Raw genomic sequence first — 19,252 nt, 5'->3', positions numbered from 1 at the left:
TAACCACAGAATGAGACAGACTCAAATTCTTTTGTTGTTTATATATTGCAGAGCCTTTCCCATTAGAAAAGGAAGAAAGTTGGGTAGTCCACTAAGCATAGTAGTCCTTTTCTTTTAAAATAAACTATGTGTAACACCCAAAAAATATGCCAATAGCTAGAAAGTAGAGACCGTCTGCTTTAGCATTCAAGGAATTGTTTTATCAGAAGCTAAGGATGCACCTTTAACAAAGACTATGAAAATAATATGCTTTTAAAATAAGAATCTCTGATATACAAAATGTTATATAATTTATTATGGAATGGCTAATAAAAAACAATTAAGCATTTGCCTCTATAAAAGAATATATGAATATATCAACATTGTATCATACAGTAATAAAATACCCTTCATTTATTATTGTACTTTGAATTTATGAGCCTAATTACCTAAGATCTGAGGTCCCACCAAAATTCTCTCTGAAAAGATTGTGCTCATAGCATGTGAAATTGGAATCAAATGTTAACAAAACATCAAAGGAATTGAATGGAAGTTAAATTAACTGACTTCAGAGGAGATCATAAGTCCTGGAAACCTGATGGACAAGTTGATTAAATGTTGTTCCTGAAATACCCTGCCTTAAAGTTTATGTTTTTTCATTCTTCTCTTTAGACTTTCTTAGCTTCTCAAAGATAAGGAATGACTGATTCAAAAGGGGTGATCACCTGAAGTCATGCCCGTAGCCAGATACCTGCATCGTCTAAGGACTGAATATGTATGATTCTTGTCATAAAGTCAACAATATTTTATCGTATTGCAATGTATGTAATAGCTTGTTTTAGCCTTGTGAAAACAATTTATTTGTGAAATCAAAAACTCATGGAAGTTGATATCAATGCTTACTAAACATATAGAGCACTGTGTTGGTATCATGAAAAATTATTGAGCCAGACCTGGTAAAATTTGGTGCTCTCACCGCTTTGGCAGCCCAGGGTCATTTCCTCACGGTGGAAGCACACCACCGTCTGTCAGTTGCCACTCTGTGCAGTGGCTCACATAGCAGAACCAGAGGAGCCTACAACTAGGATGTACAACCATGCACTGGGGCTTTGAGGAGGGGAAAAAAAGGAAGATTGGCAAGAGCTGTTAGCTCAGGGTGAATCTTTCCGTGCAAAAAGAAAAAAATTATTAAAAACTCTCTATTCCTCATTTTCCAGGACATTACATAAGATAATTCAAGTTTTAACGTGCCTAAGAATCACCTGGAGATAGCATGAAAAATTCAGATTCCTGGGCCCCATCCCCAGACCTTCTGATTTAGCAGATCTAAGGTGGTAGCAAGGAATCAGTATTTTTACCATTTACCCCGGGTAACTCTTATGACTTCTTCTGAGCCCATTTTAAGTAAAACTGACATAATTCTTATAGAGTGCATAACACAGTTGCCTGATACACATGAGCTTTTTTTTCTTTTCTTTTTCTTTCTTCCTTTTTTTTTGTTTTTTTGAGGAAGATTAGCCCTGAGCTAACATCCACCACCAAATCCTCTTCTTTTTGCTGAAGAAGATTGGCCCTGAGCTAACATCTGTGCCCATCTTCCTCTATTTTATATGTGGGATGCCTGCCACAGCATAGCTTGATAAGCTGTGCTAGGACCATGCCCGGGATCCGAACTGGTGAACACTGGGCTGCTGAAGCGGAATGCATGAACTTAATCACTACACCACAGGGCCGTCCCTCTTTTTCTTTTTAAGATGAGTCTCCCAACTCCGTCCTTGGCCAATTCTGCTGTGCGACGTTCTGGGGATGGCATGGCTCTGAAGCACGTTAAGAGTATGGCAGTTTCAAATGGTCATTGGACCACATGGGAGGCTCTGTTTAGAGGGAGCAGGTACTAACTCCATTTCTTCCCACTTCTCCTGGGACCTTGTCTCTTGAGCTGTTCCCTTGTTCTTCTTACTTAGTGACTTCTTACTTTACCTAGTGACTCCTCTTTGGACTATATATTACTTCAGTCTTCCACATCATCAACTATTTTAAAATATTTCCTTTGAAACTGCTCAAGCTCCCATTCTATTTTCCTTTCTAACCCTCACTGCCAAAGTTCTTGGTTGGAATTATTGAAGAAAGGACTGTAGAGAGAGAAGAGAGAAACTAAATGGAAATGATGCTGAATGTCGGCATGTAGGAGGTAGGAAGGAGAAATCAGTGAACAAGTCAAAGAAGAAGCAGTTACGAGGGCAGGGGAACCTGGATGTTGCAGTGTCGTCAATGGGAAGGTGGAAGAAAAGTCTAGAGTGATAATATTTCCAGAATTATGGAGACTGAAGAAAGGCCCTTGCTTGGAGATTGGAATATTATAGGTCCTCTTTGGAGCTGTTTCTGTTATGATTGAGAGGATGCTGAGTAAGTGGAGATTTTCTTCTCTTCCAAAGTACATGGATTTGTGTAATGAACGTCAGATAAAGTGGGAAAAAGATGAAGTTGAAATCAGTGTTTATTTATACAAAAAGAGATGGATGTGTCTAAGATGCATCACGTGTCACAGATTTCTTGAATTGTTTGCCAGTTGTTTCTAGGTAAATGGGCTGGTTTATTAATTGAACACTATCAAATATGAAAGACATTATTTGGGAAGAACTCTTTAGTGAATTGTAAGCATATGTTTATCTTTTTAGGACTGTAGACTTCTTGGGTGGTTATTAACATTAAGGTTGGCATTCCTAGGCTCTTTCTTTTGTAAATCAAGCCTCTGATCCCTAAGTTGACTAATTTGAATTCAAGGAGCAGAATTTTTGGACTTTAGTACATTCCAGACATATATCACTCTGAAATCGAAATCTGTAAATACAGTCTCAAAGAAAATCATTTCTCTTATAGGAAACGGAAAGCTAAAATTTCTCGTATTCACATGCCAATTTTGGTTTCACTTAGTACTTGGGATAAAATTGTTTCTCTGAATATGATTTTGTTACTCTTTTTCTGCTTACTTTCTTAAAACACTAAGTGACTCAAACTCTGAAATCATACGTCTATTTCATTAAATAGTGAAAGCTGAATGACTAATGAATTTTTAAAATAATGCATTTAAAAGATAACGAAGGTTCTTGCTACCAGCTACAAAGATAGAGGTTGCAGAAATACTTGTTAGATAAGATGTGGGGATAGCTGCCCCAAAGCTAAACATATAGTTCTGGGGACACCCAGTGGTTAAAGGAGGAAATTCCTTGCTGTGGTACAGCGTTAAAAAATGATGGAGTAAAATATTTCTAGCCTCAGCAGTGATAATACGTGACTGACTTTATCTTTCTGAATTGGCATATGTTAGATGTATGTGTATATTTTAAGAAAGAGGCTTGATTTTGATTTCTTATGTAAATTTTCTTCAAATATTTGAAAACTTACAAATTATAAGACTAAAAATGTTAGAAATATGCTGAAACTTTTCCTTTAATAAAAACATAAATGATATTTAAAAATGTGAATTAATGGGGCTGGCCCCGTGGCCCAGTGGTTACGTTCGCGCGCTCCGCTGCAGGCGGCCCAGTGTTTCGTTGGTTCGAATCCTGGGCGCGGACATGGCACTGCTCATCAAACCACGCTGAGGCAGCGTCCCACATGCCACAACTAGAAGCACCCACAACAAAGAATATACAACTATATACTGGGGGGCTTTGGGTAGAAAAAGGAAAAATAAAATCTTTAAAAAAAAAAATGTGAATTAAGTGACCGAGAGTCATGAATAAGAAAAACAATGAAACCTTTTTGACCCAGAAATTCCAATTCTAGGAAGTTGTTCTGAGTACATAATCAGAGGTGTACTTGATGGCTGTGTACAAGGATATTCATCATAGCTTTGTTTATAATAGTGACAAACTAGAGAGAAACAAATGAACAGCAGTAATGAATTGGTGAAATTACAGCACAGACGTAGTGACTAAGGCGTCTTTAATACCATGCTTTAAAGAGCATTTAATGACAGAAGAAAATGTTTGTGTTAGGTAAAAAAAAAAGGTGAAAGACCTACAGTTCCGTTTATATAAGATATTTATAACTTACTGTGCATATTTTTGTATTTGCATAAAAATAGAAAATAACTGCAAGTAGTTGTCTTGATTGGAAGGATTTTGAGTAATTTACATTTTCTTCTGTCTACTTTTCTCTTTATTTTAAACATATTTTTTTGTCGGAGGGAAAAAAGTAATAAACAGCACACGTTATACGAGAATACTGGAAGAGAGTGTTTTAACAATGATCAGAACTAAATCTATGCATCTGTCTCCTTAGAGCTTAAATAGAGAACTATTTTACACAGGACCCCTTTTTCTTTGGAAACCCTAAGAGGTACTTCCAGAGCGAGGCTGCCTCTGTGCATGTACGTGTGTGTGCCCAGGTGCGTGCATTCATGGATGCATGTTTGCATAGAAGTGAATCCATTATATATGATCAGAGAATAAGGATTTAAGCACTAAAGCAGCTTAAAGGGCAAGTATTCTTAAATATTTTTAGTTCATGATGAAAACTGTGATCTTTTCCTCTGAAAAGTACACACGTATGTGAATACAAAAAATACCCCCAAAATGTGACATACAATTTAAGAGGTTTGAATTCCCCACCCCTGAAGAGGGCATCTTAACAAGTAGATATATTTAAGAGGCACCATCTAATAACATTTTCCCAGTTGGCTTGTTGTTGATATCTGAAATTCCACTACTAGCAAATTCCTTAACCTTTGAGTTAAGCATTGCCTTCCCCTGGGTCATCTTTTAAATTGTATGTATTCCTAGGAGGCAATAATATATTAGTTATTAACACATTAGTGAGAAGTAGTTTGACAAGAAAGAGAATGATGTAAGCACTATTTTTCTGTAGATTCGGTAAATGTAGTTGCGATCTAGAGATAATTTAACAATAATAGCTAACACATATATAGGCATCACACACACACACACATCTTACAACAACCCCATTCTCTTGATGAGGAAATTGAGGCGCAGCTTGATTAAATAACCTGTCCAAGGTCACACAGTTACTTAGGAGCCAGCGGAGCCCAGAGTTGACTCACTTTTCAAAGTCTGTGCTTTTAACTAGTATCTGACAATATTCGTAAAATTACCTATTTTAAGAAATCTACCAAAGGCCAACTCCATAGCCTTTCTTACTACTGTTGCCAGTTTTTGTAAATCTCTTCTCTAACTCTTCTTTCCTTCTTTCTTCCTTGTATTGTACCCTCTTTTCATTCAAGAGGATCATAAAGCAAGAGTAAGTCATTCCCATTCCCAGGAATCTAAAATGTAAGAAAGTGCAGGGACAGCTATTTGTTCCCTCTTTGTAGATAGGAAATGCAACACAGAGGGAGGCCAAGTCACAGCAGAAGGGTAGGGTTCTCCAGACTCCTGGTCAATGCAGCCACCTCGAGACTAGAAAGACTTGAGCTGGCTTGGAGATGACGAATGGGCACTGAGTAATCAGAAAAACAGCAAACTCACCAAAGTGTGGCTCCCGTAGTGTGTGTTATTAAGGCCATTGTGCCTGGGACATTTCATTCAAGTCAATTTCTATGTAATCTTATGAGTTAATGATGACTCATTCATTATGATTTGTTTATCAGTGTTTCCCTGGGGCCAACATATCCTATTTATTGCATTGCATTTATGGTAGCACACATTTATGCTTCTTTTGGTAATAAAAGCAACTCGTACTTATTTGTAGACTATTTACAGCCATGGTGTAAAGGAAAATTTATAAATAAGAATCACAGCTTTATAATTGCTAGTGTTGGGGAATCTGCCTAACCTTTTGAAAGACAATCTTTTTCTAGATACTATTTTCCAATAAAGCATGTGTTTTCATGTGGAAACACAATACTTCTTGTCATTTTATAGGGTACTATTAAGTAATGGAACTGATCTGTTAACAAATATGTCAAAACATATACTTTAATGAGAGTTTTTATCCTGAAAGCTGCTACATTTCATCAAGTCTAAGACACCACTGATGTAAAAATGCACTGATTGGAAATGCTAAGAAAGAAAAAAACCTATCAATTAATCTCTGACCAAAGCTTTCTTATACTGATAATAGGATGCATCTGTACCCAAGAGGGAAAACAGGAAAAAAATGGTGACTTCAAATCAATGAAATAAAATTCAGTACTAACCTGAAAATTTATACAGTTGTTTTCCATTGTTCAATAATTTTGAAACTAATTCCACTTTTACATTTAAAACACAAAAGGGTTTCATCTCCCACTCAATATTTTTTTCACTAAAATCAATATTATCCAGTTTGATAGCCTTCCCTTATTTACCAGCTATGAATCTGATTAACTTTTGGTAGTTTCAAAACCTTAAATCTCCATTCAGAGGATAAATATTTGTTTTGCTTCTAAGGATAATCAAATGATGTGTTGCCATTTCTGAAGACAGTTTAACAAACAGGGTTTCAAAAACATCTTGAGCAATTCTTTGAGCATGCCAGGGTTTCAATACTCCTTTCATGCAAAAGTTCTTGTGTATTTGTGTGCTCAAAAATTTCATCACATACAACATCCAATCTGTCGCTTACCGATCACTACAAGCTAGAGAATCCCCTAGCCTGCTCCCTCTTGAGAGCTCCCAGGGAGCATCTACTGTTACTTTGCTGGAAGGGCAGGCCAGCTCCTTTTCCCTGCGCTTTGGGGTGGAGGAGCCAGTCACTGGGTTGGAAGGTGCAGGAACTCTGACCAGCTTCATGGCAGGGAAAGGCACCGTGTCTCCACTGGGGCGGGAGAAGGAGCTCTCGTTCCGCAGGTGGATTTCATCATCACTGGAAATCTGAGGGCTGGGAATCTAAAAACCCAACTTGCCCCTTTCTTCATACCCAACCCCTCACTCTTAATTGAGGTTTGTTGATCTTCTTGGATTGGTGGGTTTATAGTTTTCATCAAATTTGGAAGTGTTTTGATCATCACTTCTTCAAAAGTTTTGTCTTCTCATCTCTCTCCTCTTCTTTGGAGGCTGCAGTTATACACATATTAGCTGCTTGAAGTTGTCCCATTGCTCACTGATGCTCTGTTCCCTGTCTAGCTCTCTGGTTCATTTTGGATAGTGTCAGTTGCTATGTCTCCAAGTTCACCATTCTTTTCTTTTGCAGTGTCTCCCCAGCGTGTTTTTCATCTCAGACATTGTATTTTTTGTCTTTAGAGGTTTGATTTGGTGCTTTTTAAAAAAGTATCTTCTATGTCTCCTTAACATGCTTTTAAAATGCTTTTTATTTCGAAATACTTACAGATTCTCAGGAAGTTGCAAAGATAGTCTGGAGAGGTCCCATAGACCCTTCATCAGTTTCCCCTTTGGTTATATCTTATGTAACTATAGGACAATATCAAAACTAGGAAATGACATTGGTACAACATGTGTACGTAAATTCTATGCCGTTTTATTACATGTGTAGATTCATGTAGCCAGCACTGCAATCAAGATACTATGCTTTTCAAACATTACTTTTCCTGCATATGGAAAATCAAGTTGTATTTTTCTGCTTCTATGCCTGCCTTCTAATTTTTTATTAGATGCCAAACAGATGTGAATTTATTCTTGTTGGGTGCTTGTTTGAGTGGTTGTTGGCATAGAATTTATTCTTTCTCTAGCCTCAGGAGTTCCTCACAGGCACGCACTGTGGATCTCTAGAGCTCTCTTTTGCAGCTCGCTCCTCTCTGGTGCTCTCGCTGTGAGCCTGGGGAGCCCCTTCGGCCTGCGGAACTCCCAGCTCCACTCCTGCACCCAGGAGACCTACACTCTGCCTGGGTTCCTCCTCCTTGGTCCGTGTTCCAGCCGCCTGGACTCTCCGGGAAGTAGACTGTGGCAATGGTAGGGCTCCCTCGTTTGTTTCCCTCTCAGGGTGCACTGTCCTGTGCTGCCTGGTACCCAGTGCCTGAAAACCCCTGTTTCATATAATTGTTTGGGTTTTCTTGGTTGTTTAAGGTAGGAACCCTCCTCACATTTGAATCTAAATTTCCTTGCGTTTTTGAATCTGAATTTCCTTACATATGAACTTCATTAATAAAAGGGAAACAGACCTGTGCTTGAAAGGAGGATGTGGCCCAGCTGACAAACTCAAGCTCCTTCCTTCACTGTGAAGGGGTTTGAGCACGGCTTTGGAGCTGGGTTTTTAATTTTTCTCATTCATAAGCCTGGTCACTGACTCACTTCTTTGTTGTCTGCTAAATGCTTTCCAGATGTTCTGCTAATGTTTAAATGTGCGAGAAAAACTGTTGAAACTGCCTCTGCAGTATCCTGACCTGATACCCTGTACCACCTCACAGGGGTCCTTGCAACTCTCAGGAAGCACACTGAGGTCATGTGTATTCCTGCAGATTTTGACGATCCCTCAGACACACAGAGACACGCGTGACAATGTTGGCACCTGTGGGATTCATTAGAGCAAGGTCCAGAGGGGGCTTCATCCTTGACATGGGATGCAGGACTCCCAGGACCTGCTGCTCTGGCAGGCCACACCCAACAGGGAGGCCTTTTAGCATTAACCCTGCAAGAGGTGCCGGGCTTCCCTTAGCTCGCATTCATTGAGTCATCACAGTCTGTCCGGCTAGGAGCTAAATGCATCGCATTTATAATGTCACGTGATCCCCAGAGCTCACACAGGCCAGGAACAGGATGTGTTCCCACCAGTCAGAATCATCAGGTAGAGGACTCCAAAGCGTATCATCTCTGTATTGAAAAAAAAAAAATTAGTCCTACTTTGAAGGCTGCTCTTGTCCAACCTCACGAAGCTTAAAAGCAAACCTCAACAGGATCAAACTGTTTCCAAGTGACTTAACTGTGTCCATTATTAGAATCACGGCTAGTCCTCAGGAAAAATCACTTTTTTCTATCCAAAGAAAAGCAATTATTTTTTTGATCATAAATCATAAAAGCTCCTAGGAAATTCTCCACAGCCATTGAGATCCTCATGAGTTAAAGCTAGGCCCCCTGGGGTTGCCCTGGGGAGATGAGTCTGTTCCTTTGCTACCCATTCTAGGACTTTGGCCATCTCTCTTTAGAGCAGGGATGTCCAACCTGTAGGCCATAGACCTCAGGCCATACCTCATCTCATTCATTCCTCACAGTCTCCCTCTGAGGTGTGGGTAGGGTTAATCCATTTTACAGATGAGAAAATCAGTGTTTAAGAACGTTCAAATTTTTGAATATGAACTCTCATGGCTGGCATTTGGTGGAGACAGGATTCTTGCCACATGTATCAAAAGACAGAACCACTGTTCTAGAGTGTGTGGCACCTTTCTTTGCTGAGTCACTGAGTCTCAGGATGACATGAGGCTTCACTAGGGGACCTTTCCTGAGATTAGAGGAGATAGTGACACAGCAACTCTTTGCCTGGCTCTTGGAACTTCGTTGTTACCTTGAAAACAGATTTTAAGACTTGAGTTCTGATTCGTTCAATAAAAACTTTTTATCATGAACTACAAGCAGCACAAAAAAGGTATGCAGTTAATTCTTTTCATGCCTTCCTGCAGCTGTAGATAGAATTGATCTAATCTGTGCATTCCTGTTGAACTTCTCTGCTCAAGCATGAGGAGCCTTTATCGCGGGTCTCTTGGCTGGCAGACTGAATCACTTTTGGAACTGGGGGAGGCAGCTTCCAGTAGAGGGTGTGGATTCATAGTCCAAGGAATCAGGGCCTGTGTACACTCAGGAGTCTGTGCCTGACAGGAGCAATCACACAAGTTCTCTGTAAGTGGACCAGACTTGGTGTCCTGGAATTTGAGTCCAGAAGAGGAGAATAGGGCATGGGGTTACACTTCTGTCCCTGTAAATTGTTAGGACTGAGGCCCATGGCACGCTGAACTGCAAGGAGGGAATGACTCAGCCAGGCCTGCAGCCTGACATGTAGGGATGAGAGGCAGGCTGCTCCTGACGCTTTCCTTTCTATAAAACTTATGTTAAACAAAGAAGTGCTCATAAATATTAGAAGGAATGTGATTGGTTGGCAAGGGACAATCTGCTGAATGGCCTTTTGTCTGTGGGCTTATGGAAATGAAGAAAAATAATTTAACTCAATTTGAATTATCTTATACTGGCATCCTCATTGAACATCTTAATCTTTTAAAAACGAGAGCATATGTGTATGTCAGGACAAATGCAGAGTCGTAGACAAATGAGCTTGTTTTGAGAGTTCCTACTTATTGTGAGTAGATGAATTCTGTTCTATCTGAGGGTGGATCCTGTCCTATCACTAGTTAGTGAATATGCAGACTTATCCAGGTGAGATGTGTCCAGGCCAGAGTGGGATTTCTAAGGACCAGTGCTGATGGTAAGGGAATAGGAGAGTGAGAGTGAAGAAGACACCAGCAAAACCAAGCATACGGTGACGTGAAGCTAGAGGACTTTGAGAGCTTTTCACCTGAACAGAAGGGAGGACTCATGAGGGCTAAATGGCAACCAGAGATGATCAGGGAGCAGGCTAAAGCTGGAAGAAACTGATGATCTCAAACACACCTGACAGTAGTGCCATCTTAAACCTATGTCATTTCATACTAAGTATCTTGACCCAGCATCCTATTTCATCCCATACCATATATGCCTGTGCCCGCCATGCTTCACCTGTACTGACTTCTTTCTGTTCCTCCAACTTGCCAAGCCCGTTCCCATATCAGGGCCTTTGCACATGCTACTCTATCCACCTAGAATGCCTCCCCTCTCTCATCCCATGTGTACATGATTGGTTTATTTGCAGTGAGGTCTCAATCAAATGTCACTTCTTTTTTCTCTCTTGTCTGAACCAACGCTCAGCCAGCCACTCTCTGTTACATTACACTGTTTTATTGTCTTTACAACACTCATCACTCTCTGAAATCATTTTGTTTTTTGTTGACTTATTTAGAGTCTGATTCCTCTTACAGGAATGTACACACTGTGAGAGCAGGAGCTTTTTCTGTTTAAATGATCATTACATCCCCACTGCCTAGAATAGGACCAGGCTCAGAACTAGGGTTCAATTAATGTCTGTTCAATGAATGAGTGGATGAAGGCACGCATGAAGTCAGACACAATTCAAGAAAGAGAGCCAAGACTTACCTACCAGACAAAGCAATCTGTCATTGTATTTTAGTTACACTAACCTGAGAATAAGGAGTCTGTGCTCTTGTATCTAAATTTTTGTATTGTGTTTTAAGTGACTAAGGGCTCAGTAAATATTTATTGGATAAAAATTTAGTGAAAGGTCATTTTTACGAATTCTACTCTTGTTTCAGCTGAATTTTAGACTAGGTAATCCAGGTGGCTCAGAGGGCAAGGCAAGCTTGGGGGTGACAGGTCATACCCACAGGAATGCTGAGAAAGCCTCAACTTTTGAGTCATCTTTTGAGTTAAAAGACAATGAATGTATTAGTAAATCATTTTTTAAAAGTAAAACTTGAGTTGGTATAAAGGTAAAATAAAAATCAGCGTGTGTATTAAGTATAAACAGTTGTTATTTTTAACTCAATAGTTTCATAACTCAGCTGAAAAGCAAGTGTTTTAATTTTCAAGGCAAATCCTAGCTGACATGTTGTAGTGGAATTCATTGAGAGATGAGCCGGGGTCTGGTATGTGGGCTTTGATGTAGTGAGTGGGAGCTGGAGTTAGCACAGGATTGGAATGTGACCTTCCTTGGTTGTAACTGAGACCAAAGGCTGATAGCAGGATGCGGGGCAGCTGTGGCACACTGCACAATGACCTGACTTTTCTGGGCTTCTCTCTCCTCACTGGAAAATGGGGAGGTTGAAATGGATAAAGAGGTTAAAATGAACAGTCCCATTGCTGTATTCTTGTCTTGATTTCTTATGTCCAGTCTCCTTCACTGAATCCATGTATCCACTACGGTTATCAGAAACCACCTTTTGATACACTTTATATTTTGAGAAGAGACTTGTGATCTGGATAAAATTTAGGCCGTCCCTTCCTTTCAGCATCTCCCATATCACACCCCCATTACTAGCTTTTTAGCAGCTGCTTTTATTTTTATCACAGTTATCTAGGATTTGTTTTCTTCCCTTGGTTGATGGTAGTACACGTATGTTTGGAAGAGACTGTTTCTTGAGTCTACAGGCTAATGCACAGAAGCCTCGGACTTCTGCCAGTGCCTCTGAGGCCCCCTAGATACCCATTTTAGAAACGTGTGTCCACCCTGCTGTGTCGGTGGTCTTCCTGAAGTGCTCTGAGAGTGGTCACCAGTGGACATAGACAAGTTATACTTGGAGCACAGCAAGCTAAGTTTTGACTTGTCTGCTTGCTAAGGCAATATTTACCCTGAAAGAAAAGAAGACTTCGGCTCAAGCTCCCATGGCATTTTCAAAAAATTAAGCAGTATGAAAGTTGCTAAGTATTTCTTCTAAATGTTAAAGAATTAAACCAAATCATTGTCAGTTATATATTTCAAAAATTATGTATATTTTTATATTTTTAAGTGTTACTATATATGCGTATAACTCTTCAATGTGTTATGTATCAGCTAATTAGTGCATTACCACCCTTCTATATTCCATGTTTACAGTCCATTATTCACATTTATAAACATTAGAGCATAATTAGCATTTTACGTTATAAAACTTTATAGTTTATGTGTGTGCTTCTTTGCAATACATTCATAAGTAAGAGATGTAGGCTATCAAGGCCTTGTTGAGAAAGCAACTGTGAATTTTTCTTTTCTTTTTCGCCCTTTCACTTATTATCCTTTTTGCAGTTAAAATAGTCATATAAGAAAGTACAAAAAAGCACAAAGAAGAATTTTTTTAAAAATCCCTCTTTACTCCACCATCAGAAAATAACCCCATATGAACTTCAGAGACCATACTCTACATGCTATTTTATATTCTGACTTCTCTTTGTATAAAATACCAATAATATGTTTTCATTTAATTATTCTTCTACATATGATTTTTTAAAATTTATTTTATTTTTATTTATTTATTTACTTATTTTTGAGAAAGATTAGCCCTGAGCTAACATCCGCTGCCAATCCTCCTCTTTTTGCGGAGGAAGACTGGCCCTGAGCTCACATCCATACCCATCTTCCTCTACTTTATATGTGAGACGAGTGCCACAGCATGGCTTGCCAAGTGGTGCCACGTCTGCACCCGGGATCTGAACCGGCGAACCCCGGGCAGCCAAAGTGGAAGGTGCGAACTTAACCACTGCATCAGCGGGCTGGCCCCATAAATATGATTTTTAATAACTGCATGATATTTCATCCTTAGCTGTCCATAACATAACCCCCTATTGTGGGAGGCAGTGTAGAGAGAGAACAGAGTCTGAGGCAGACATCCTACTTTTTACTAGCGGTGACCGTGACCGAGTTGTGTACTCATCCCAGTCCTCAGTGTCCTCACCTGTAAAATGGGATAACAATAGTGCCAGCTTTCTATCGATTTTGTGAAGATTAAATAAGTTATTATGGATGGTACTTAAAACACTTAGAGCACTTACAATAATGTTCCAATAATAGATTCTATTGTTAGAGCCTTATTATTCGATTATCCATTATTCTAATAGAATACCTGGCACATGGTAAGCACTCAATAAACATTCAGTATTATTACTTATATTGTTTTTAGCTTTTTGATATTGTAAGACTGTGATGAATATCTTCAAAGAAAAGTCTTTTGCTCTTCTCGTATTATTTTCCTAAGATGAAGTTGTAGAAGTAGAATTACGTCCTTGATACTTATTGCTAGATCGCCCTCCGCACAAGTTGTCCCAGTGCACACTCCCCAGCACTGTGAGAGAGAGAGCACGGGGCATGGCGTTGCTTCTGGAAGTGCGTTATGGTGGAAAACGGCAACTGCCCATGTGAGGATCTTTGCAGTTCTCTGAAATCATTGAATATTGAACAATTGGGATTTATTCAACTTACTCTTCAATATTCATGTAGTCTTCAGGCAAAGATATACAAAATTTAAAAATGTTCATTTTTTTATGTCTAGTATATTAATCTGATTTTTGCTTGAGAAGATATATGTATTGATATGAAAATTTGCACTTGACTGCGTTGTTTTCCCCCATTAAAACTGTTTTCTATTTTCAAGAAGAAAGCAACAAGTCTTGGGAGCAGTCAACCCTCCAGAACCCATGCTGGCGAAACAGCCCCGGCCACCAAGGTCAGTCATTTCCTGAACATGAAAAGCCCCCTGCTCTACAGGTGTATCGTTAGTGGGTGGGGCCTGTAGGGAAGGCAGATGGGGCCTGTATATCACTGAAAGATTTTGAACAAAGTATCGTTTCTGTGCTGGGCGGGAGGATGTAATTTCCTAATAATGATTCGAATGATTTAAAACCTAGTAAACCATTTATGTTACAATTCTCCCTGGAATATAATAATGTTTCCAATAAAATAATTATTATCATACCCATCTACAGATAATATTGGACTTTTGCACATACTATAAGTAGAAATATAGTCTTCCCACTTTTTCAGAAAATATTTTTTCAGAAAATAATTCAGATCCTCTTTTTGAGCATTAGCTACACCAGGCTCTCTGTTAAATGCTCTATGTAATTATCTTATGCAATCTCCTCACAATTTTATAATTATTATTCCTTTATACCTGAGGAAACCAGGGCTCAGAGATGTTAAGTAACCTTGACAAGATCACAAAGCCAGTAAGATGGAGGTAGGGTTCAAACCCAGGTTTCCTGTTCACGCAAGATTCTTAACATGCTGGACCTTATAAGTTCCGATTGAGTATTCTTTGGTAATATAACACTTCAAAGCTTTGAAACTTATAAAAATCACTGAAATGTCACCTTGCAAGACAAGAAACTATACTTTAGCCAGCAGTTTTTAATGTATAAAATAGTTACGTTCAGTCCATTTCAACTTGTGTTCTTCCGATGTGTCCAAGATTATCACAAACCTTAACCTATTTCAGGACTGTCTATACAATTATTTTAAATAAATATTTTTCCTTTAAAACCAGTGGCTCTCCTACAGTCTGTGGACTTCCTTGTGTATGTTCCTTGTGTCAATCAAGAAAAAATCACTACAAATTAAATAGCAGATATTTATTTGGCTAATTAGAATTGCAACTCAGGAGGCACAGATTCAGGCAGAAGCCCAAAATGTGCTCCAAGGAAGACAAAGGAGGCAACGGTTTATAAAGATAAAGAGCTAGATTACACAGGTTGTTTTACAAGATTTGTGATTGGCATCCGCAACAACTGTTACTTCTTGGCTATACGTGATTGGTTGCTAAGGCCGTCTCTAAGGCAAAAAGGTCTTATCCATGGGAGTATGCATATTTCTTGAAAGGTCAAGGTGACAGCAGTGAAGCACAGTTCAAAAGTTACATTCCATCTAAGTAGAGATGTGCATAAGCCCGACTTCCTTAATGGCCTCCCAGCTCCATTTTAGAAGCCTTGACATATGTTACTCCATTTTATTTTTGCTCCTCATTTATCCCTTTTGATCAAGATCTTTCAACAAAAAGCATTGCAGATCAAGCATTTGATGTATTGATATTTCCCTCATTGCCTGGAAAGCTTATTCTTGGGAAGTCATGTCCCTCATAGGGGGGAAAGTGAGGTGTCAATCGTCAGGAAGTAATGTAGTCAGAGGCTTTGGCCACATCTGAGCAATAAGGAGGCAGTCAGGAAATGAGTCTTCGGCTTAGTCTTTATCTGGAAAAAGTATCAAGTCCTTTGTTTGGAGTTGCAAGATTTGTCAGTCATCTCAAGTCACTGGTATCGTCACTCTAGCAGTAGACAGACCTGCAGCATCATGAAATGCAAATCATTAAAGTTTAAAGGTGGCAAAGATTGAACAAACCAGAACAATAATCATTAGCAAGGCTTGGAACCTTGATCTTAAAATAGCTCCAAGGCCAATGGGTAACCAACCAAACAGGTCAAAGTGGTCTAGGAAGCCAGCAGTATGACCTATATCACTGAGGAGATTTACATTGTCTTTGATGACCTTTAGCTCTTGTTTTATGTGACCAGACTCATTTACATAGAAGCAACATTCTTCTCCCAGGAGTGTGTGCAAGTATCCCCTTCTTGAGCAGTTAGGATGTCAAGAGCCCTTCGATTACCTGACACAATCCCTATTAGGGAATCCCGGGATCATTGTTGTTGAGCCAAGGCTCAAGCAGTAGATTTTGCCAGTTTAGCTATGGTTAGGATAAGATTTTTATCAACAGGTCATCACGGACAATATCAATCCAAAGGACAAAGCCTTTGGTGATGGTAATCAATGGAGAGTAGATGGGGTGTAAAAAAGAGGTCACCAAGTTTCACCTAGACTTATGAGATTGAGGGTGTTTTTTTCCTTCAACAAGAACTTGAAATGGAATATTATGATTTCCTAAAAGACATTATTCTGTCATATGCCAGCTGTCTAGACATTCATAAGCCCATGGTTCCCTGTGGTAATCACACATAGAAGTGTACCCGAAAGGGGGCACATAATATACAATGCCTTCTAGTTCTGTAGCAGAGTCTGTGGTGAGGAGCACTTGGCAACGTCCTTTCCACTGGGGTGTGAGGGCTTAAGTCTTTCTCAGATGATGCTTCCAGAATACTCAGTCCTCAGGCTCTAGACTGTGACCAACAGGATTCCTTTAAACTGGAATCCGGGAAAGCTGCTTTAACCTGTTGATGATAGGCTTAAGCATAAGACATTAGAGACTTGCTACAGATGGTCATACTAGCATAAGGCAACAATTGTCTCATGTGAGGTTAGTTTATATTTTCCAAAGAGGGTACTTCGAACAGTCAGCGAGACCGAAAGTAATACCCTAGGCTGGGTGGGGGGGTCCAGTCCATAGGTATATAACAAAACCTAGAAGACAATTAGACTAGAATCTAGTATCTACAAAAGTACAAACATAATTTTTCCCTCAACAAGTACCCTCATTTTCTTTTTACCAGAAATAATCACAGTAAAACTAATTTGTTTACATTAAAAACTTAGCCTGATTATTTATACAAGTGAAAATATGAATACTCACTGAGATTTTCTGAATTCTGGAAGGATTAGATAGGGAGAAAAAGTAAATGTTTCATCTTTGGTCACAAAGGTATATCTTACCAAGTTGTTGCTAGCTTAAGAGAAAAGATTTCTTTAAATGTGGAAAAACCAAACAGTAGAGCATCTTTCTCAGTTCGTGTGGTCCCATGTAATTTCATATTTCTTCTGCTTGAATCCAGTTTTCCCATTAGTTTTCTTGACTTTGCCTGATGATTGAGGATGATAGGAATGGTGGTAATTCCAATAAGTTTGTAAGGTTGTTGTTAAAGTTTCTATGATTTGGGGCCTGCCTGGTGGCACAGTGGTTATGTTCGCATGTTCTGCTTCCCGGGGGCTAGGGTTTGCCGGTTCGGATCCTGGGTGCGGACATGGAACTGCTTGTCACACCATGCTGTGGTAGGCGTCCTACGTATAAAGTAGAGGAAGATGGGCATGGATGTTAGCTCAGGGCCAGTCTTCCTCAGCAAAAAGAGGAGGATTGGCAGTATTAGCTCAGGGCTAATCTTCCTCAAAAAAAAAAAGAAGAAAGTTTCTATGATTTGCCCAGTGAAGTGGATGCCTCGATCACTGGAGACTGTGGAAGGTATATCCCAAGTGAGAAATACATTTTCTAACAGTTTCTTTGCCATTTTAAAGGCATCAGCTTTGTGACAAGGGAAGGCTTCAATCCATGTGGAAAACATACATACAGCAAGAACACAATGGTAACTCATACTAAGTAGCAGTTGAATGAATTCCAGCTGCAGATGCTCAAAGGACCCAGAGGGAGGAATTCTGAGGCCTCTGGGGACAGAGATAGTTTTTCTTAATGCGTTATAGTGAGTGAAGGAATGTAGAATGAAAAAAATGGGGTTTTCCAGGGAGCCAGAAAGAAACAAGTGGCCGTCTTGGGTTTCCCATAGCTCCGATTGTTAATTTACAGCCCTTGTTTACCCATCTTAACTTCTCTGATTCAGGAGCAGACTGTTGCCATGTTACAGGGATATCAGGATGGCAAAAGTCTGGCAATGAAGAGTCAAATTTTTTTTAACTATTTGTAATCTTTGCTTTCCAGTGAAACTTAGGAAGCAGGCAATTATAAACTGTCTATGATATATTAGCATCCTGTAGTAGATTAGCAAATGCGTAAACACATTTCATAGTTTTTGGAAGCATATTTCTCTTTACAGCAAACTTTTCAATGGGGCACAAAACATGTCTATTAATAACCCAAATATTGTTTGTCTCTCTGTTAAAAAAAAAAATTAGAAAGTCAAAACTAGAAAAACTTATGCTTAGCAATCAATGTCTCAGAATGCCATCCTGTCCAGAAATGATTTAGATATTCAATCAATATCTATTATTTGGTTTAACTTAGTATAAGTTTTTATCTTATTTAAATTTATTTAAATACTTGTTTTTAACAACTATGTTTGTATGAGATGTTAAATCATAAGCCATCATTCCAAGTCATTCCCCCTACAAATTCTGTAACACAGACAGCATGAGCCCACTGTACCAGTAAACCAAGGTAGAAAAAGTTGTATTTTGCATTATATTCAGTACTGATAACTCTGAAGACATGCCTGTTTTTCTTAAACCAAGTTAAATTATCTTTCATTTATCAAAGATTATCTCAGATCACTTGAACTTGAAAAACACTTGAACTTGAAAAACATTTGTATTAGTTTCTATATTTCTGAGAGTTTTAGGAATACTCAAGTTATATAAATGTTTAATTTTGGGAATACCACCCAGATGTAGAAAAATATCATATATATGTATAGAGAGAGAGACATACATACATAGACATACAGACACAAACAAAGGTCTTTAAAAATTTTAGCCATCTCTCAGGTACAAAATTCAAAGGAATAGTTGGATCCAAATTGTGTTTCTGGCAGATGGATTAAGTTTACCTGCTCAGATGGCCAAAGATTTTTACTAAAGATGTATTTTTTCTTGCTGAGAAAGACTTGCCTTGAGCTAACATCTGTTGCCAATCTTCCTCTTTTTGTATGTGAGCTGCCACCATAGCACTCCCACTGACAGACAAGTGGTGTAGGTCCACACCCAGGAACTGAACCTGGGCCGCTGAAGCGTAGTACACTGAACTTAACCACTAGGCCACCAGGGCTGGCCCTGTAAGGATCTTTTTCAGAGCTCTTTTGGAAGTCATTTTGTTCTTTGGAAACTTCTGCATATCGATCAAAGAATGCATTCCATTGTCTCTGAGAGGTTTGGGGTCCTCTCTTTTAAGGGTGACCCTTAATATGGATTTAGCTAAAATTAA

The 19,252-nt window shown here is 39.1% G+C and overlaps 1 protein-coding gene across 12 annotated transcripts in view; it reads left to right on the top strand.

The window, feature by feature from the left end:
- The window catches only part of CAST (calpastatin), a 117,370-nt gene that overhangs the window by 21,302 nt on the left and 76,816 nt on the right, over nt 1–19,252 (top strand). For 10 of the 12 annotated variants that reach the window (XM_046666437.1, XM_046666430.1, XM_046666436.1 and 7 more), the window contains exon 3: nt 14,039–14,110. In XM_046666437.1, coding sequence (XP_046522393.1) covers nt 14,039–14,110 — 72 coding nt within the window. The remainder of the gene's footprint in view (nt 1–14,038; nt 14,111–19,252) is intronic. The other 2 variants (XM_046666422.1, XM_046666428.1) reach the window with 1 other exon arrangement.

The sequence above is a fragment of the Equus quagga genome, chromosome 7 (genome assembly GCF_021613505.1).
Source record: "Equus quagga isolate Etosha38 chromosome 7, UCLA_HA_Equagga_1.0, whole genome shotgun sequence".
Lineage (NCBI taxonomy): Eukaryota > Metazoa > Chordata > Mammalia > Perissodactyla > Equidae > Equus > Equus quagga.
Note: the sequence above shows the minus strand (reverse complement) of the source record. Positions and strands in the feature narration are given on the sequence as shown.